Source organism: Cynoglossus semilaevis, chromosome 9 (assembly GCF_000523025.1).
Source record: "Cynoglossus semilaevis isolate Cse_v1.0 chromosome 9, Cse_v1.0, whole genome shotgun sequence".
In the NCBI taxonomy this organism is placed as follows: Eukaryota; Metazoa; Chordata; class Actinopteri; order Pleuronectiformes; family Cynoglossidae; genus Cynoglossus; species Cynoglossus semilaevis.
Genome location: NC_024315.1, coordinates 18,534,823 through 18,554,979, shown reverse-complemented (window position 1 = coordinate 18,554,979; position 20,157 = coordinate 18,534,823). Strand labels below are relative to the sequence as shown.

At 40.1% G+C, this 20,157-nt stretch overlaps 4 protein-coding genes across 10 annotated transcripts in view; 3 read left to right on the top strand and 1 right to left on the bottom strand.

The window, feature by feature from the left end:
* kdm2aa (lysine (K)-specific demethylase 2Aa) overlaps positions 1-6,320 on the top strand; it is a 14,921-nt gene extending 8,601 nt beyond the window's left edge. For all 4 annotated transcript variants that reach the window (XM_025058755.1, XM_017035355.2, XM_025058754.1 and 1 more), the window contains 10 exons: positions 1,361-1,393; positions 1,562-1,667; positions 1,810-2,406; positions 2,632-2,797; positions 2,949-3,185; positions 4,102-4,265; positions 4,707-4,853; positions 4,991-5,209; positions 5,558-5,744; positions 5,963-6,320. In XM_025058755.1, coding sequence (XP_024914523.1) covers positions 1,361-1,393; positions 1,562-1,667; positions 1,810-2,406; positions 2,632-2,797; positions 2,949-3,185; positions 4,102-4,265; positions 4,707-4,853; positions 4,991-5,209; positions 5,558-5,739 — 1,851 coding nt within the window. In that variant the 3' untranslated portion in view covers positions 5,740-5,744; positions 5,963-6,320. The remainder of the gene's footprint in view (positions 1-1,360; positions 1,394-1,561; positions 1,668-1,809; positions 2,407-2,631; positions 2,798-2,948; positions 3,186-4,101; positions 4,266-4,706; positions 4,854-4,990; positions 5,210-5,557; positions 5,745-5,962) is intronic.
* Positions 6,321-6,485: 165 nt separating this feature from the next.
* spcs3 (signal peptidase complex subunit 3) lies at positions 6,486-8,451 on the bottom strand. The gene is made up of 5 exons (XM_008317784.3): positions 8,230-8,451; positions 7,729-7,802; positions 7,413-7,489; positions 7,024-7,139; positions 6,486-6,779 (listed from the first exon to the last, which is right to left on the bottom strand). The coding sequence occupies exons 1-5, from the start codon at positions 8,370-8,372 to the stop codon at positions 6,647-6,649; spliced, it is 543 nt and encodes a 180-aa protein (XP_008316006.1). The 5' UTR covers positions 8,373-8,451; the 3' UTR covers positions 6,486-6,646.
* A 139-nt stretch (positions 8,452-8,590) lies between these two features.
* Positions 8,591-14,739, top strand: LOC103384306 (ankyrin repeat and SOCS box protein 5-like). 2 transcript variants are annotated; one of them, XM_008317782.3, is made up of 8 exons: positions 8,591-8,787; positions 9,756-9,907; positions 11,854-11,933; positions 12,035-12,142; positions 12,545-12,698; positions 13,061-13,195; positions 13,425-13,616; positions 13,933-14,739. In XM_008317782.3, exons 2-8 carry the CDS (start codon positions 9,784-9,786, stop codon positions 14,058-14,060), a joined length of 921 nt encoding a protein of 306 aa, XP_008316004.1. In that variant the 5' UTR covers positions 8,591-8,787; positions 9,756-9,783; the 3' UTR covers positions 14,061-14,739. The 2 variants fall into 2 exon arrangements, with proteins under 2 accessions (XP_008316004.1, XP_024914533.1); XM_025058765.1 differs by lacking the exons at positions 8,591-8,787; positions 9,756-9,907 and adding an exon at positions 9,914-10,679.
* A 156-nt stretch (positions 14,740-14,895) lies between these two features.
* Positions 14,896-20,157, top strand: part of galnt7 (UDP-N-acetyl-alpha-D-galactosamine: polypeptide N-acetylgalactosaminyltransferase 7) — a 15,249-nt gene continuing 9,987 nt past the window's right edge. For all 3 annotated transcript variants that reach the window (XM_025058761.1, XM_008317785.3, XM_017035524.2), the window contains exons 1-4: positions 14,896-15,460; positions 17,821-17,932; positions 18,503-18,824; positions 19,914-20,080. In XM_025058761.1, the coding sequence (XP_024914529.1) occupies positions 15,338-15,460; positions 17,821-17,932; positions 18,503-18,824; positions 19,914-20,080 (724 nt within the window). In that variant the 5' untranslated portion in view covers positions 14,896-15,337. The remainder of the gene's footprint in view (positions 15,461-17,820; positions 17,933-18,502; positions 18,825-19,913; positions 20,081-20,157) is intronic.

The following is a 20,157-nucleotide window of genomic DNA, read 5'->3' as shown; positions in this document are numbered from 1 at the left end:
AATCCACAAAAAAGAGATGCTATAGTTATATTATTTACATATATGTTAACCCTTTACGAACCGTTGAGGAGGCATCGTAGGGCATAAAATAAGGCAAAGAAGTTTCGCAAATCTTGTTTACCCGTACGTACAGGTTATTTCTTGAAATACCCTGTATGTATGTTACAAAATGTCTTTCTTTTTTTATTATTTACATTATTTTTACTGTTTATGCTAGAAAATCCATTTTATCACAAAAAATTAAAATACTGGAAAATTTTTTAATATATTTTTATATTGCAAAATCCCACGCACTGAGGGCACGACAGCCAAAAAAATATAGAAATATGTTATCAAAAGCAACTCAAGGTCAACTGTGAAACAGCTACAAATGGGCAGAAAAGAAATGTCTAAAATGGCTAAAAGGAGCCATAAATATAGCAGCAATAGCAATATAAAATTAAGAATTAAAATTGCAAGATAAAAGAAAAGTTAGACATTTGCTAAGAGCCTAAAGTTGACCTGAGAAAATGTGTATAGTCTGAAGAGCTTGTCCATAAAAAACTTCATTTTCTGCTTTGTCCCTATCTGTTTTTGACATTTATTTTCCAGTTTTGTCTGGGATTTGTTGCCTGGAGAAGTCTTTTCCCATTGGTCTGGAGTCCATCTCCACTTTGTTGACACTTTGTCAGTTATTTGAGCTACAGTGGATTTCAAGTGTTTGTGTATTCGTTTGTTTGTTCAAAATCATTATTTTGTCCATGATATATCAAGGAAAGGTTTACGTTCCGCCGCAAGTTCTGTTTCATTTGTGTTGAAGTAAAAGTTTACGGTTGTGTGATTGATTGTCTTACATTTAATATTTTTGATCTGGTAAAAGTGTCAGCCTGGAATTTGATTGCCAAAATGAGATTCACGGATCAAACAATGTTTGTACCCTAAAGCAAAACTTTAGAATTTCTAAAACACAAAACTGATGATGACAGCATTGACAGAGTTTATATTGGGGTTGATATAGTATACTGTAAATCACTTGACATTACATGACATCATAGAGCCAACACTTGATCTACAGGAGCATGTGTGCGCTCAACTTACAGACCAGTAAACCTGCTATTAGAGAATTTTTATTTTTTTTATAGTCTTGTCTGTGTGTTTGCCAACATTTGATGTGCCTTTTATGAACACATTTTTTTATGTGAAGCATAAATTACTTTGATATTGAAATCATCAGAAGAACCAGTAGGACCCTGGACTGACAAATTCCATGTTTTTCCTCTGTTGAAATAATAAACCAGACCAGTTCTAAAGGCTGCATAGAAGTAAATGCACTTGGGCTTTTATCATCAGTTCTGATGTCTGCTTTTTCTTTCTTTAACAGTCCAAAGGTGACAAAGGTGATGGCCTTACAGTGGTGAGTCTGAATTTCAAGCTTTTTTTTATGAAATATTTCAGAATTCACTCACTTGCTTTATATGTTTTCACGCTTCCTCTTTCTCCTTTTCTCTTTTTCTTGTGTCTGCAGAAGATGAAATATTTCACGTTTCCTCTTTTTTATTTTCTCTTTTTCTTGTGTCTGCAGAAGCGAAAATCTTCGTCCCTCATGGACGCTCGGTTGGCAAAGATTTACCGACAGCAAAGACACAGCCGTGATGGAGATGACTCTGCAAGTGATGATGATGACGAAGGTTTGTCTTACACCAGCTTTACACCAAGTGATTTGAGTTCATGAATTAACAAAGATTTGGTCCCGAATAATCCAAGTAATTTAAACCTAAAAGATAAAAAAACAAAACAAAACTCTTCGTAACCATATCTTATTCTGTGCAGCCTCTCAGCGGAGAAGGATGGGACTCCACGCTCGAGGAGGGCACTCTTCTAGGAGAGGCTTTGTCACCAACAGGAGAAGCCACCTGAGAGGAGGCTCAGCCCACAGAGGGGGCAGCAGAGGCAGCTTCCTCACCGGTGGCTCGTCCATGCTCAAGCTCAAGAGAGGAATGGGTGGGAAGGAGGGTGGTCGTAGAGGACGAGGGGTGAGGCTGAGGGGCGGCTCCAGGATGCAGCGAAGAGGAGATGATTCAGAGGAGTCCGATGACGAGGATGACGACGACGACGACGATGAGGAGGAGGAGGATGACGACGACGACAGCGAAGACGAAGGGCGAGAACGTCTGCGTCGAAGCAGGGGAAGACGCAGGGCTGACGATGATGAGAATGATGACAGCGAAGGGCAGGAGTTTGACCCTGAAGAGGACGACATGGACACACTGGAAGATGAAGACGATGAGGACGGGGAGGAAGACGGACGCTGGGAATCAGATCCAGAGCCACCAGTGCTCCTCATGTCTGATCTGAATGACGACCTGCTGAGTGGCTCCTATTTGACTGTCACCTTACAGCGCCCCCACAAGGCCAAGCGACAGTCTGGTAATCTTCACACAGCACGGTGCAAACTTTTAAGCAGGCGTAGCAAAAATGCTGACCAGGTGCTAAGTAATCTAGCTACTTCATGACGGAAATCAATTTGTAGAATTTGATCATGAAAATCCACTAAAAATACAAAAATAAATCAACCTTAGGAGACACTAAATAAATAAATAATAATAAAAATGAAATGCAATGCACGTATAATAACATCCTCTTGATGTTCAGGCTCCATCGTCCCAAAGTTGGAAGCAGCCATGGGTGTGAGGACAGCGGTGGGGGGCCCCAGTGGTCAACAGAACTTTATCCAGAGAAAGACGGCGCTGTCTAAAGCTTCGAGACTGAAGAGTGCAGACTCCGCAGCAGATGGGGTTTCTCCAAGAGGGCCTGGAAGGTAGAGCTCGTCAGCCTCGTCCTCGTATATATATTTTTATTTCCAAGCTCTTGAATTCTGACCCCGGCGTGCACTACTGTAGACTCCTCAGCAACAGCTCTGAACATCTAATATTTGGAATTTTTTTGACATTATCTTAATAATCTTGTAGGCCGCGACTGCGAGGACATCATGGAGACAGAGGGACTCGAGACTGTTCTGCATCGTCCGCTGATGAGCAGGAAGGAGCTGCGCTTCATGCGCACTCCTCTCTGCCTTCCCTGCTCTCCTTCAAGGAGGAGGGGAATGAGAATGGAGGGGAAAAGGAGGTGTGGGTGTCAGTGTTCAAATACCTACACAGGGCAGAGCTGCTGGCCTGCATGACCGTCTGTAAAGCCTGGTACAAATGGTACGTCCCACCACCAAAGAATACATAAACTACATTATTTCCGTTTATTCTCCAGTGGGCCCCCAACACCTGGTTTGTGGGTCAATTGGTACCGGGACGCTCAAAAAGAATACATAAACTACATTATTTCCGATTTCTTTATTATCTGACTGAATGATTTTTTATTTTGAAAAATGACAGCATTCTCCCCGCCGCACCTGTCTATGACTCACACTTCATGATTCATGTAAAGATGCTTGCCTCGGTCACATGTCTTCTTACACTTGATGATTCATGTAAAGACGCTTGCCTTGGTCACGTCTTACCTACATCCGCTACCTTCTTAAAAGGTCTGCTCGGGTCGGTTACACATAATAAATTCCAGCTAAATTGAAACCCCCAAAAAATAAACAAAAAACAAACATCTTTGAAAAGTTTCTCTCTAGCAAAACAAACATCTTTGAAAAGTTTCTCTGAGCGGTAGAAAAGAGATGTCTTTAAAGAAAAATTAAGCTGCATTTAACAGACAATTCCAGGAGTCCTACTTGAAATATGGATTTATTGAAACGTTGTGCCCACGCTGCATTATACGCAGCAAGCGGCTCTCTTACGAGGCAATAAATTATTATACATATTATTATATTTAGAAAATACCAGTTTTTATTTTGAACATATCATTTTATTTAGTTGTATTAATCCGCCTCACTTCAAAGGCTGGGTCAGTTCAATTCTGTAAAGTAAAAACACTTTGTCTTGAAATAATTAATGTCAATATTATTGAAGGGATACAATCAAAAACCGAATTGTGTGAATTAGTAGCTTTATGATTTAAAAATGATAAAAAAAAGCAGCAATGTTTGCCACACAAAGCAAACGTTTTTAGCTGACATTCTCTAACAATGTATTCTGCTTGCATTGTCTTAACTTTGCCGTGCAGGAGCTGTGACAAGCGTCTGTGGAGCCACATAGACGTGAGTCGCTGCAGCCCCCTCAGTAATCAGGCCCTGGCTGGTATCGTCAAACGTCAACCCGTCTCCCTGGACCTGTCCTGGACGCCGCTGGCCAAAAGACAGCTCAACTGCCTCCTCACCAGACTCCCAGGTACGGACTCATTTACTTTTATTCACATTCTGCATATGGCCCCAAATATCAGTTGTTCAAAAATGTATGAATTACACGGAATAGGTGTAAGAACGTAGCAAAATACCCAAAATCTTTGATGTGAAACCATAGCATTGTTGGTTCACTGTAGTAGTACATGATTTAAATCAGATTTTTTTTTTGTCAGACTCTTATTTGTTCCTCTGTATGTGTGTTTATCAAAAGCCAAAAGCCTACAAGTGTTTATGTTACGTTTAAGCAACTTTTGCAAGATTTAAAGAAACATCTAGTTACGAGTGCTCAACCGAGTCTCTCGGTTATTTTACCCATTTTTTTAAAACAATAATATAAAATGTAAGTCTTAATTATTATTATTTTATATTATCAGTATTAAAAAAAAAAACTATAATCAAAACCTGACTTCTTGTTTCTGTTGTCCAGGTCTGAGGGAACTGAGACTGACTGGTCTGTCCTGGTCGTGTCTCTCAGCTCTGGTCTCTCCCTCTCTGCCCTGCCTGAGGCTGCTGGACCTCCGCTGGTGTGATGGTATTAAAGACGCCCAGATTAAGGAGATAATCTCCCCACCTGGTGAGCTAGATTACAACCATCAGACACATTCTGTTCTGGTCTGTTAGTATGCGTCAGTAAACCAGCACTGTCGTCTGCTAAGAGGAATGCCAACTTTTGCGACCCGTCTGGAATGCCCTGGTGTGTTTTTTCTGCAGGTGCTGAGTCGTCTCGCAGCCGGCTGAGGAACATAGCGACGCTGCGTCTGTCCGGCCTTGACATCAGCGAGTCCACTCTGAGGCTGGTACAGAGACACATGCCTCATCTGGACAGACTGGACCTGGCTCACTGCAAGAACATCAGCGACTCGTCTGTGGCTATGCTGGCTGCTGCTGGGACTCACAGTCGCAACAACCTGATGGAGCTGACACTGGCAGGTCAGTCGTTCGTCTTCGACATTGTCTAACATACACTGACAAACTCAAAACGACTGTAGCCACCTGGACCAAGGACAAACTCAGGAGTCTTTGTTTGCCTGAGTATTACTGCCACACATTTGTTTTGTGACTGAAAACTTTGTGTAGAGACTGGGATCTTTTCTACGCTGAAGCCCTTAACGATTTGATTGTGACACGGACTCAAAGAATTGTTTTGAGGATTATTTTTTGGTATTGTTTTTTTTATTAGTTATTTTGACACTAGTCATGTATTCAAAGTTTGGATTATTTTTTTGACACTAGTCATGTATTCAAAGTTTTTGTGTGTGTGTGTGTGTGTCTCTCCAGGCTGCAGCCAGCTGACTGATGCCTGTGTGATCTACCTGAAGCGTCTGTCCTCTCTGACTCTACTCGACCTCAGAGGCTGTACTGGCATCAGCAGGCGAGCATGTGACGCCTTCATCTCTGATCTCTCCCACATCGCCCTCTACTGTATGATGGAAGAGAAGCTTATTCAGCGATTGGACTAAAACAGGTGAGCCATCAATGGTATTTTGAGGGGTTTTCCCCTAGTGGTTCCTCTCTTAATTACATCCACTCTAATGGATTTTTTTTCCATCAGAGTTGATACACAAATAAATCAATTCAAACTAAGTTTTAAGCTAAAATTGAAAACAAATAGAAAGTCTCCACTACTTGTTTTATCCATGTCTTTTGTTCAGTCTGATTCTAATTTTCTTTTTTTGTTTCCAGATTATTCCATCTTGGGGTGCTATCACGATTGAGACATTTTTTTTTTGAGATGCTAACATTCTTTGGGGACAACCCATTTCATTTCGGGTTTCTCATTCATTATTTACAAAGACAGTGATAAAGATTTTCTGCCTCCTTAATAATGGACATGATCTTCGTATCAATCACTGTTGGAACACTACATACACAGGACTTTTTTTTTAATGTTACAAACCACCAAAGTGGCAGGTAGGGTCATTTTTTGCATCATGTCAACTCTGTGTATATAAGTGTTTTCTATTATGCAAATCAATGAGACTTCTGGAGAACCTGTCTTGTCATTATTTTCTTTGCATCAGTGTGAAACTGAATAAAGTGTGTCATTATTTTCCTTGCATCAGTGTGAAACTGAATAAAGTGTACACTTTATTTCTGATGGTTCTTCTTCTTCTTCTCTCGAGTTCAAACGCTCTGAAAATTAAAAAAATGCTTGCAGTTCTGGATTCAGTGAGTTACAAACAAGTTCAATAATTTAACGCCAGGGTTCTTGTACCAACCGTTTATTATCAAAAACAGACACAGATACTCCAATTCTTAAGTTTTATTACAAATTAAAATAAAAAAATTCACACATCCAAAGAGAAACCAGTGTATTGTGTTCGCACGCATGTCAAACTGGCTGCTTGTGCATTTGTTGGTTTCACTCTAATAACTCTTGGTCATCTCATACGTTTCTGGGAACGGTACACTCATGTGTCCGCTTCCGGCCACAAGGGGGAGGAGTCCAGCATTGGGAACAACGTTCCACGAAAGTGTGAGAGTAATGTTCTTGTTTGCCCTGGAAAGATGGGGGGAAAAAAACACACCATATTACAGCATTTGATTCATTTAGGCCTACTCTTCTTGGTATTGGTTGTTAATATTTAGAATTTATTGCAAATGTTGCCGTCTATTTAAATGATTTATTTTGGATTAAAGCATCAATGTCAGTATCAGAACAGTACCTGTTTGTGTACTCTTGAGAAAGAGACCATGTGAAAAGAATACGTGTGTGCGCGCACCAGTGTTGGTGAGAGTCTTACCTGAGTCCATTACCGTCGTCAAAGAAAAAGTATTTGGACTTCATGTCTCTCAGGTACAGTTTGGGGTTTTCTCCACGAAGGACAATCTTGTCCCACAGTACCACCTGATTTAGAGCCTGTTGTGGACACACAAAAAAAGGCCGAGTCACCAACAAATCTACATTATACTAAACATGTGCACCTAGTGGAGTGGCTCTCAGAGTAAGGTCACAACCCCAGAGACAAACGCACATGAACTAACAAACACTGGTCCATCATTTATTAAAAAAAAAAAACAACAACAAATTTGTTTGTACCTCATCCACCAAACATGAGAACAGGTCACATCAAAATGATCAAATAGAGCAATGATTTTTTTTTTGTTGATGAAACAATGTTGTGTGTCTTACATTGTTCCTTGTTGTATACTCTGCAGACAGATAGAGAAACAGCTGTTTGACATTCCAGTCAAAGATTGGCTGCAAATGTACGAAAGGTTAAGGATCAAAGAGTGGTGGAGGTGTGATCAAAATAATAATAACAAGAAATTTGATTTCGTAAGTGCCTTTCTGTCAGGCAAGGACACCTCATGTGACCAAATCACTATGGAAAAAAAATCATAACCAGTTTGATAGAAATGACTCGTAGTTGCCGAAATGCTGAAGGTCACACACTATCTACCGTTAACGTGATACTGTTTCTGACAAACGTGAAAAAGAAGGATATTAGCTGAGAGATCGAACGTGATGAAACCGAGATCACTGCGCTCTCTGGGTCCTGTGAAGTCATCGACGTTCTTCCTGTTGAAAGAGACACAGAAAAGAGAGACGTTATGAAGTTCTGTTATAATTTATCATCAACCGGTTTCCTTTAAAAAAGTTATGTTATCATTTATCATCAACCGGTTTCCTTTAAAACTCGTCCCACTGTACGTGTACATTTTATTTAAGACTCCTTCTGAGTAACTAGTAATAAAATTATTCGTTAAAATAGCAGTGAATAATACAATTCAACTATTGCGTCTGTTGCATTATTATATCATTTTCATTTTCGACTTTAAATCAATTGAGATTTTAGTCTATGCGGAAAAGCATTTTATTAAAAGGTGATGAGACCGTCAACATCCCCAAGGAAAATAATTTTATCAAAAGGTGATGAGACCGTCAACATCCCCATCCGCCTTAGATGATGTGCTGTGTACAGGCTAACAGCTGTCCGTCCACTTACAGCATGACTTTGGAGACGTGGATGTCCACCGGAACTCGTCTATCTTTGAAGGCCGTGGTGATAAAGCAACCGAACGTCAGCGCCGCCATAACGCTCAAGGAGAAGGCGAACAAAGAGTTCGCTCTAGACAGAACCGTGTTCATCTTTAGCTCGTATACAACCCTGGAATCAGAACAGTTCAGCTAGCCGTGGTCTCGAAGCGGAAGTGTCAAGTTTTTAGAAACGGGAGATGCGTGTACTTCTTCTTGTTGTTCTTTCCAAAATAAGACAAAGCTCTACTCGGCTGGTGTCGTTTTACGATGGGCCACTATCTTAAAACAACTGTATATTCGTACGGGTTAGGCTTTAATCAAAAGTGTATATTAATGTTTTACTTTATGCAGTATATATTAAGAAATAATCTCGCTATCAAAAAATCGACTAGTGTTTAGAATTGTATTCGGCAATGCGATGACTTCCTGTTTGTATGTATCAGCGTCAGTTTAACATAGTCGAAAAAAGGAAGTTCATTGAAACGGGAGCGATGAGTAAGCGGAAGAAGGTACCGTTTATTTAAAAGTAAGCCTTTAAAATAAAAATGGGTCAACAAAAAGCTCAGTAGTATTTGCACATGCAAGCATATGAAATAAATACAATTTAGTCATTCTATTCTATATTTAAAAACAAAATTAAGTACTCAAATAATATCTTACTACGTGTTATACCGTACTTCGTCTGAACCAACAAGACTTTAACGGCAAATCAGTACTCCCACATTTTTAAAAAAAGTTACGTAATTGATTAATTATTTTTATAGAAAGGTAATGTCCGTGGCTCTCTTATGTAGTGGGCAGAAGGACATTTGAATTTGGCTATGTAGTAACAGTTTTAAACACTGCAGGGCGACATTTTACAAGTAGGTATGTTTTTGTTGTTGTTGTTGTTTGTTTGTTTGTGAATTAATTCATGTATTAGTTATTAGTTAAAGGAATTTCCCCGGCAAAAGATGAATTAATTATTTACAATGATTTATTACGCATTTATTGATATATTATAACGCTATCTCATCAGACATTCCATTTTGTTAGTTTTTTTATAATTCGGTTCAATGATGTGAAACGATTTTTTGGACCATTTGTTGCAATTAAACCAACATGAAAAAACAGCTTACGAAAAGATCAACAAATTGGATAATACAAACTGTGTATATATAGGCTTCTATCAATACACGGTTTTAAAATGTTGTCCTTTTTAGTAAGTACCCCGGATTAAAAAAAATCACACTTAAATTTTGTTATTGACCACGAAGAAAGAAATCCGTCGCATTGGGACAAAAACAGTTTTCCTCTATGAACACGTGGGCGAGAATGTGACGATAGTCACGTGGGTTGAAGGCAACGGCAACAAAACCTCTCAGCCAATCACGCGTTTTCTCTTGAGCGTCTCCCTCATCTTAGCCAATCATCTATCTCAATTCTTCTCCAGTGGTGTTTTTTTCTCTCGCTCCCTCTGTCACCAGTCTTCGTGCTTCTGTGTTATTCTGATAGTTTATCCCGTGTACTCGAGCCCTGGAACATGCCGGAGGTCCCAGCTGGATTCACTCCGGACGTATCCCGGAAAAGAAGCGCAGAGGCCGGATCGTCACCTGAGCGAGGCCCGGACAGGAAAAGGACCTGCTGGGGAATTTTGACCAGTCAAGGTCGGTAGAAGAACCTCAAAATCTGGCATTAGTAATAATTATCATATCATTAAAAAACAGAAAATAAACTTTGTATACGCAGTTTATAACAAAGATATTATTACGTTTTGGGATCATTTCTTTTTCTAATTTGTTTTTAAACACGTTTGGGAATCGTTTATTACTGTGCATTAAGAAAGTAATATTTTACAAAATGCCAAAAACAATAAGGCCAAAATTATTAGCACTATATTTCAAATGTCACTTGAATTTTCCTTTATGCTGATTACATACTGACTACAGTGAACTGGAGTTATATTCAGCAATATATATAAATATATATTTGTATATATCTTCTCTCTTCACAGTGAAATGTACAGACATATTGTTGTTAGCAAACATCAAAAAATGCGTTGGCAGCCTCAGATAAATAAGATTTGACGAACAAATCCAACAGATAAATCTTGATAAAATAGTATTTATAAAGAGGGCCATGATTGGACCCCTGGACCAGGTTTTGGACACCCCCGGTGTATCAATAATTCCCCCTTTAAGAATGTATACATTATTATGGATCATATTCCTCTATAATGTGCCGTATTTCGTGAGCTAAGCTCACAGGCAGTTATTTTTAGGCTGTGCAGTGTTGCAGTCATGCAATGTTGCAATGTGTTGGCTCCGAGCAGCCACTCAGTCTGATGCTCTTCATGTGGAGCTGCTTTCAGTTTCACTTCTGTCACCATGTCCTACACCTACCAGTGGCTGGATGTGCCGTGGGGAGATGGAGATATGGGTATGTGCCAAATGTTATTGAGTTATTCCTTGTGCGTGGGCGGGTGTTATTTAATGAACGACATTTGCTTTAAACACATATAACCAGTGAAAGTGATTACATTGTGAAATAAGACAATATCTTTAAGTTGTCCGGTTATTTCCTTTTATTTTGGAGTGTAAATCTGTCACTGAGAGGACTACAAACAAACGTCCACTGATTGGTTTTGGTATGTGCAAAAGAAACTGGAGTCACTACTCCTAAATTTAACTCCTGCTGCTGTGGCCTCGCTCTGCGTTCTGGTAGCACACACACTTTAGGACTTTAAGTCTTGGTGAATGTAATTTAAAATGGAAAAACTTTATATCTTCAGAAAAAAACATCATTCAGGAATCTAATGTTATTTTACCTTGGTGGAAGAAATACATTTTTTTTTTTACAAAATTCAACAAATACCTGTTAACGTTATATCTTCAAAAAAAACACATCATCATTAGATTCTAATGTTATTTTACCTTTGTGGAAGAAATACATTTTTTTTTACAAAATTCAACAAATACCAAGGTCAAAGTTATCACTCTTTATTAAGCCATGGCATTAACCACCCACTTGCTTTTATGCAGTAATACCCTAAACCAGTACTTCTCAAATAGTGGGGCGAGTCCCCTAAGGGGGCGTGGTGAGGTGCCATGGGGGGTGTGAGGGGTTTCCAATGGAATATGGCACGCTGGACCACTGCTGTAATGCTTGAATGATAAGACGCCTCCAGTCACTAGGTGGCAGCAACTCATACTGGTGGTTTGTACAGATAAAAACATACATGTTATCAATAATATTTCAATTTGTGGGTCGGACAGTGGGAGGACGTGAAAAAATCTCTGTCGCCAAGACATAAAATAATTGACAACTGCTGCCTTAAACCATTTTTAAAAACTTAGATTCCACTTCGATGATGGTAAATATAACGATCAAAAGATCGTAATTCTTTTTCTTTTTTTTCTGATTATTATTTTTTTGATTATTTTAAACAGTTTAATAAAAAACATATATTTGTAAATATATATTTGTATGTAAAATACTGGACTACTTAGAGCAACATCATCAAGTTAGAAATGTATTGTGTGAATTAAATAACTTCTTACAGTTGTTGACCCTTAAGTGTAACTTCTCTGTGTGTGTGTGTGTTTGTGTCTAGGGTCTTGGGCAGATCGCTCCCCCCTCCATGAAGCGGCATCTCAGGGTCGACTGCTCGGCCTCCGTACTCTGCTGGACCAGGTGATGCCTGCAGATTCCGAATAGATGGTTTTTAAAGAGAAAAGAATATTTATTCAATACATTTTCTCACAAAACGTTTGCGACACATTACTCTTTTTTAGGGATTTTACCCCAATGTTGTCACCATCGATCATGTAACTCCTCTCCATGAAGCCTGCCTGTCAGGACACGTAGCCTGCGTCAGAGCATTAATAAATGCTGGAGCTAATGTAAGTATTTCAGTAGTGACGTTATATAACCCATCACCATAGTGAACAGTGGGCAGCTTTAAGCGCCCGGGGAGCAGTGTGTGGGGACGGTGCCTTGCTCAGAGTGGTAACTTGGCAGCTGATGGACTCGAACATGAAGCCTTCCGTACCAAAGTCCACTACCTTAAATACTAAGCCACCACTGCCCCATTTGAAAACGGCCTGGAAATAGTGAAAAGATTCAATGGGTGGAATTAAGGAGGATAATATTATTTACATTTATTTAGACTGGAATCGATCGGGTTATTCCAATATTCCAAAAGAGGATGTCCATCAAACAGACAACGCCCCCTGTTTATTGGCTAGGCTGTTTTTAATTGGATGTGACTGAACAAAGGGTCATCACTACTTTCCTGTGTAAAGGTCAATGCTGCGACCATCGACGGTGTCACTCCTCTATTCAACTGTTGCTCTTCTGGAAATGCCGGCTGTTTGGAACTGCTGCTGCAAAGTGGAGCTCGCGCACGTGCCCAGCACACACACTTTCCCTCCGCTCTGCATGAAGCCTGCAAGAGAGGTGAGGATAAAGGAATCATTCGCGCATAACTTTGGCTCAAAACCGATTAATTTAAATGAGAACGTTGACCAAATTTATCGAAATGTTGTACCTGAAATATATTAAATGCTTAAAATTACAGATATAATATATGTTAGCCAAAGGTATATTGTAAAGGGATTTTAATTTTGTTTTTGTTTTTTTCTTTTTTGTTATTCTATTTTCCATACTAAAAAAATGTTGTCTTAAATAGGGATAAGAATCATTTTAGGTTTTTCCTCCGATAATAAAAAAAAGCCATTGACGTTTTCACACTTGTGGATGTGCTGCGTTCACTGACCACGGTGTCTCTGAAGTGAATATGTGTAAATGTGTGTGTGCAGGTAGCAGCCAGTGTGTAGAAGTACTGCTGGCCCATGGAGCTGATCCAGACGCTCAGCTGTCCCATCAGGGTTCTCCCCTGTATGTGAGCTGTCTTCACCAACATACTGCCTGCTCCAAGATCCTGTTACACAGAGGTGTGTTTGATTTACTGCACCTTTCTGCCTGGTCACTTCAGATGCATTACACAGTCAAAAGGTTGCTCGAACACAAAGTATGTTGTAGAATAATATTTCACTAACTAAATTATATATATAGTATATATACTATTATAATAGCATTCTTTTTTGTTAAAAGTTGTTTTAAATTAAATATATAACAAAGAAGGTGTGAAGAAGTAGAAAAGAAACCTATCCTCTTTTGCAGGGGCCAGTGCTAATGTAGGCTGTGGAGAAGAGAGTCCTCTTCACGCTGCTGTTAAACTGGACAGCGCTGATCTGGTTTCAGTCCTGCTGGACTACGGCGCTGACGTCAACCTCAGAGACCGTTCCAACAAACGACCTGTCGATTTGGCGCCCTCTAGTGGAAAAACCAAGAAGCTTCTGCAAGCTTTTGAAGGTATAGTGTACCGATAGTAGAAGCTCAGTGGAGATGAGTTGAAGTAGGGAAGGAAGCCTCGTGTGGTGCTATTTCATCCACGCGTTTTGAATGCAAATTAAAATGCGCATACGTTATAGTTGTGCATAGATGTAATCTTGTGAGCCTTTTTCAACACAGTAAGCAAACCATTTAAATCTTTCAGGGATATACGAAATATACCTTTAATATTGGGCCTTTTTTATTACATATTTTGTCAATGTAGATTTTCTTGAGGTTTATAACTTAATTGAAAACATGTGTTTTATTATTATAAATCTAACTTTGTTTCTTCCAGCTTCTCCGAGGACTCTTTGCCAGCTGTGTCGCATCCAGATCAGGAATTCGATTGGTCGATCCAGACTGAAGCAGCTCTCATGTCTTCCGTTGCCGCCACTGCTCACCAACTATCTGGAGCATACATAGACCACAAACACACAGGCTGATGCTGTGAGGCAGCTCCGCCATCCCCTCCTTTCCAAATTAATAATAATAATCAAATATTTTCACAAATAACACAAGTTGGTTCCGAATTCTCATCCTAAGAAGGACTTATTTGGAGTGTACTGTTCTATAAAATAATTGCATTTCCTTCTTGTGTTTTTATCATTTTGTCTGTAATTCACTGATTGTGCCAACTTTTGTATCAACATTGTATGTTCTTTTTTCTATAGTGTGGTGTTTACTGAACCTCAGTCCATGTCCGTCTTGATCTACGTAGGGTTCATTATTTAGGGGCAACGGTTGCATAGAAGTACACTGCGGTTTTAAGCCTCAGATTTTACTGTAATATAACTTCACGTTGTGAATAACAAAATTTTATTTTTTATGGGTAACTGCTGACTTTCAGGTATTCACATTGCATGGTAGGCTTGACTTGCATTGGTAATCTTTGTTGAGCTGTAGCCCGCAGTCTGGACAAACATGTAGACCACAAATGCTTGTGACTCACTTGGCGTATGTCAGCCAAATTACTAATATGGTTAGGTAGGTGTCTGAATGTTTGTGTAAAGTTAATAGCTACAGAGTGAAATGCTAAACTGTGCTTTGTGTTCGTGTGTGTTATATATAATTACAATAAATTATATATATTTTAATTGGATTCAAAATGGCATTTATTGATTATCCGCTAAGCTTAGGAATCATTATACATAGCGCCTCGGTCTGGTAGGTTTGGGAACACCACCCATTAGGTCGACTTCCGTTTCCAGAGAAACGCTGTCCTACAGCCTTAAACGGCATCGTGTCTCCTCCCACCTGCACACTTCTTAGCCACAGGGTGGTGCTGCCCACAGAGCCGTGTCAGGAGCGGGGCAGACAGTAGGAGACACCGGGGGCACGAAAATAGAGCTGTAGACTTTAAAGTCAATATGACGGAATATTCTGGAAAACGTTCCCGTTTTACTATCGCGCTGACAGGAGTTGCCGTGTGCTGCTGCCCCTCCACCAGAAGCTGCTAGACACAACAGTAGCACTAGCCGGGCAGTTATCTTTCAGGAAACGGACACAGGGCTCACCTGGTCCCTGGTGAAACCCCTCCATGCAAACCGGACACACGTCACCGCTGCGGTTTTAACTTTAACAAATTTAGTTCCAGGGCTGTGTGGGAAAAAAAGAAGCTGAAAGCCCAGTTAGTAACATTGCTAGTTAACCAAGCTGAGCCGTGCTAAGCTAAGCTAAACTAACTGGGAGCTGCTGGCAACATGAGACTGAAGGTGGGATTTATTCTACGGAGCCTGCTCGTGGTTGGAACGTTTCTCGGTCTGGTTGTGCTCTGGTCGTCCCTGTCACCCAAACCCAGCGACGACAATCCCTTCGAAAAACGGGTAAGTGCACAGACTCTAGACTCTGGAGGAAAAGGCATTTCTAAATGTTATTTACACGGTCGGTGCTGTGTTGATGGATTCTTTGATTCACAGTCACTGTAAATCTTTCATTCAGACAACTTGGACTCCACACAGTTGGACTCACTGCAGTTGTCGTAAAGGTTAGGGTCGCTGTGGTCAAACAGGTGCTTCCAGCTCCTTGTCGGTACTGACACGTTTCCTTGTCAGAAGGTTGTACAAAGGTTCATTCCAGGATGTCACATCCGTATGTGAGTGTACGAGGCGGAACTGTGCGCTGTGTCCACTGATGACACACCAAGTTAGATCAACCTGGGATCACACCCTGGGTTAAACAAATTATTTCCCCCCCTTTCTAAAATGTAATATTTTTTTTACCTACGAAAATCTGCTCAAGCTGATCCAGTACTTGTGTTCTTGTAGTTAACATGGCTGCACTGTACTCAGTGATGTGATGACGGAAGAGCTACCAACCTCCTACTGATGTCTTTTGCAGATCTTCTATGTATGAAATCATCCATCTCAAAGTTTCCCCAGCAGGGACAACGTTGTTTAAGTTATTAAGTTAAGCAGTCTTTCTGCATTAGATAAAAATGATACTTTCACAATTGCCAGTTGAATCCTAGGCATTTGAAAACAAACCTCAGTTTTTACCTTGTTATTGGTTTGTGCAATGACTCAAATGGAAGGCCCGTTTCGAAATATCTTAATGGTTGTTTTCCGTTTCCAACCACGACTGCTTGCTTAATGACCTAGTCTGTTGCTTAAAAAAAAAAAATCTGTGTTAAAATCTAATGGGTTCACACTTTTACTTCATCTGTGTTCTTACAATCTAATGGGTTCACACTTTTACTTCAGTCAGCTTCTTCTCTGCAAACTTTGTGGATGTCGCAGTCTGTATCTTGCGCCCTTGCTCCTTTAATCAGCTCCTGCCTTTGCTCCTTCGTTCTGCTCAACCACTTCTAACCTATATGTTTAGCTGTTTATTGATCCAGACCTGACCTGCCTAAGGACATTGCCTTGTCTGAGCTTCTGTAACGATCCCTGTCTGTTGTTTCCAGACCTCATTTGCTAGCTGTAGTGCTCTGTTTGCTTCTAATAAAGACTGAGTTAATCCTGACTAGGTTGTCCTGCTATTGGGTCCTTTCCATCCCCGTGACAGTGGTCTTGAATGACAGACAGTCAAGTATGATGATGATATAAGTGTGGAAAATTAGAAGATTTAGATTAGATTTTTAGAGTTTATTCTTTCAGGTTGAAAATGTTATTGTTCATTCTGTAGTATGTATATATATATGTATATATATATGTATGTATATATGTATATGTATGTATATATGTACATATGTGTACATATATATGTACATATATGTACATATATATATTTATATATATGTACATATATAAATGTAAAAAAAAAGCAAAAAAAAAAAAGTCACTTCCGCATACTAATCTCAACACTCAACTTGGCCTGAGGCTAGGAAATTGAGATATTTATTCTGCCCGAGTATTGCTTTGTACCTCTGTGTGATTGTTTGGATAGAGACATGATTATGATCTTGCTCTTAAGGTTTTATTGACTATTGCACAACATTACTAGAACGGTCCGTGCACTTAGCTATTGCTTATATCTGGACACACTAATTTGATTGAATTACTTAACATGAAAACAAGTAGAATTGGAGTCTTTAGCCTTTTTTCAATACTCAGTATTATTCTGGTAAAACCAGTGCCTCTCAAATAGTTGGCTGGGCCCCCCTGGGGTGGCGGGAGCGTGAGGGGCTTCCAATGAATTATGCCACCCTGGACATAACCGCTGTGGTAAACAGAACTACTCTCTGCATATACCCATTGGTGAAACATCCTAGTGACCAGTGGACTTTACTCAACATGGAAGCGGGAGAGTTTTGGTGATTCCATCCATCCATCCATCCATGCATTTTCATACACTTTTCCGTTACCGGGTCATGGGGGCAGCAGTCTCTATAACCGCCACCCAAATCACACTGCACCGTACCAACCCCCCCGAACCTTCCTGCGGGTGGTGAGTCCACTGGAAGGTACCAACCGCCCTAACCGGGATTCGATCTTGCCCAGGAGGTGAACCCTGGGGTTCCACACCAATGACAGAGACACTGCCTCTGGGCCTCTTTCACCCATTGCTGAGTTCCTGAAAGAGCAGTAAAAGACGTAGTCGTAACCCTGACATTGCTGTTATTGTGTTCTCTCTCGTGTAACTCCAATACTCCTATCGTCACAATTTATGGAAGCGCCGAGTTCTATTGTGATGTGTATTGTAATACGTCGTAATAACCACTCTGATTTGTGTCCTTTCCACTCAGGACGACAGCTTGCAGGCCAAACAAGAGCCAGCGGGCCAGTTTAAGCCTGTGGTGCCATGGCCTCGTGTAGAGGGGGTGGAGGTTGATCTTAATGCTATTAGATTGAAAAATGGTAAGTTGTATTTGTCAGTCTCAGAAATAACTTTTTTTTTTTTTTTTTAAAAAAGCAACACATTCTTTATAACAGTCATAAAAACGTTCTTTGCCTGTGTCTTCCTCAAGTCTGTTTAATCAATGCTATTTTACAACCAGTAGACATAGACTTTGGAGTTGGGGGTGGGATGGTGTGGCAGTGCATAAAGGATTTCTATGAACTGTTCATGATTATAATAGCCTGTTGCTCATCCCCTATTTGTTCATGCAGAGAAATAATATGAATAATTTTGCAATTCAAAGCTTGGTCTTCAGGTCCAAAACAAGTACATTTTTAACTCTTTGCTAACGTTCCCTCATTTCTTTTTTGCAGCCCACAACTATTTACTTCTGCTCTTCTTTAGCTAACATTTAGCTACTACAAGGCTTGCTTTTTATACACTTTGTGTAGTTTTTTTTTTTTCTTGAGCTTTTATATACCATTAATGAACAAAGCACTACTATATGTTTGACATTATATTATAATTTCCAGATTATTTTTTTGGTGATTTAACCTTACATATGTTCACCCTGTGACTGTTGTGTCCAGGACTTCTAAACCATCCCCAGAACCCTGACCAACTGCAGCCCAACCAAAATCAAGTGATTCAGCAGCAGTTTGTCACATTCAAGCCCCACACAAATGCCTACGACATCCCTGTTCTGAAGAAAGGAATCCTAGGAAACTTTGAGCCAAAAGTACCAGAACCTCACGGGGTCGTCGACGGACCTGGAGAGGAAGCTAAGCCCCTGGTTCTGGGCCCAGAGTACAAAGATGCGGTCCAGGCCGCCATCAAAGAGTTTGGCTTCAACATGGTGGCAAGTGACATGATCTCATTGGACAGAAGTATCAGTGACATACGCCATGAAGAGTAAGTTGTCGTTGTGCTTCATTTGAAATACTGGTTTAAATGATGACAGTTTTAAGAGCTGGTGCTATTAAACAATTACTATCTTATTATTATTATTATTATAAGGGGAGGGTTGAGTGCTCTTTTTACCCACCGTACCCTTAATCTAACACTTACAGCCTCATCTGTTGCTAAAGACCAATTTCTGTAACAGACAATGCCATTATCGCCATAGCTTTAAACGACTGTGTCCAGTTTGTTTGACATTGTCTTTGTCTGCTGGCTTCCGTTATGAAGTGTACCTTTTGGCTGGAGTGTCTTGGCAATGTCAAATGTTTCTCATTTGCAGCCACACCCAGTGCAATACCGTGAAGCAACAGAGCGGAATCCAGAATTAGTTTTGCAATATGCTTCAATTAAATCCTCCGCCCTGTAAGAGTCAACAAGGTCTGCAATGTCAAACATCAAATAATGACAGAAGAAGACAGACAGACAGACAGAGGTTTTACTTCAATAGCAGCAGTTGCTTCAACCAATGCATCACCGGTGTCTTACATTCGAATGAAGCAATGGCTTCAAAGTAGAGTAGAACTGTCACTTTTTTTTTTTTTTTTTTTAAACAAAAAAACATAAATGTTTATCATAATAAAGTTGAGTGTTAAACCTCTGCTCAGAATGTCTGAAGTAGATATTATCAACCCTGCCTTTTGGGGAAGCAGAGGAGTGATGCTGTTGCTTTGTTATTTGGCTGTTAGCAAGCAAGTGAGCTAAACACCTTTTCAATTATTTTATGTCACGTCCCACCTCCACTTCCCCTGACCCGAATTGAAGTACTATTGCAAACCCGATAACATGTATATTTCTATCTGTACCAAACACTGTGTTATTTGCTGCCACCTACTGAGGCTTGTTATTATTCAAGCATTACAGCAGTGGTACACTTATGTCCAGCTTACGCCATATTCTATTGAAAGCCAGCTACACTATTGAGAGATATGAGAAGTGCTAAGCTGAAGGAGGAAGAAGAAGAGCCCAATGATTAAGGTACCATTTCTGCATTAAGGTTACTTGAACTCTCTACCCTCTTTTTCTTTTCTTCTCCTCTTGTAGGTGTAAGTACTGGCATTATGACGACAGGTTGCTGACCTCTAGTGTTGTGATCGTGTTCCACAACGAGGGCTGGTCCACCCTGATGAGAACCGTCCACAGTGTCATCAAGAGGACGCCCAGAAGATACCTGGCTGAGGTAGTCATGATAGATGACTTCAGCAACAAAGGTAGGTAATAGCAGTCAACTCTGGTGTCAACGTAGTAGTTAACGCTGTGATTATTACTTAGTCAGTATCAAATACTG

What these genes read in the sequence shown, in the direction of transcription:
- spcs3 (XM_008317784.3), bottom strand. Translation starts at nt 8,372, where the DNA reads ATGAACACGGTTCTGTCTAGAGCGAACTCTTTGTTCGCCTTCTCCTTG. An exon ending in CACGTTCGATCTCTCAGCTA is followed by an intron (nt 7,490 to 7,728) that starts ATATCCTTCTTT and finishes AACCTTTCGTAC; the next exon opens with ATTTGCAGCCAATCTTTGAC. An exon ending in GACGACGGTAATGGACTCAG is followed by an intron (nt 6,780 to 7,023) that starts GTAAGACTCTCA and finishes CCATCTTTCCAG; the next exon opens with GGCAAACAAGAACATTACTC.
- LOC103384306 (XM_008317782.3), top strand. Translation starts at nt 9,784, where the DNA reads ATGCCGGAGGTCCCAGCTGGATTCACTCCGGACGTATCCCGGAAAAGA. An exon ending in GCATGAAGCCTGCAAGAGAG is followed by an intron (nt 12,699 to 13,060) that starts GTGAGGATAAAG and finishes GTGTGTGTGCAG; the next exon opens with GTAGCAGCCAGTGTGTAGAA. An exon ending in CAAGATCCTGTTACACAGAG is followed by an intron (nt 13,196 to 13,424) that starts GTGTGTTTGATT and finishes CCTCTTTTGCAG; the next exon opens with GGGCCAGTGCTAATGTAGGC.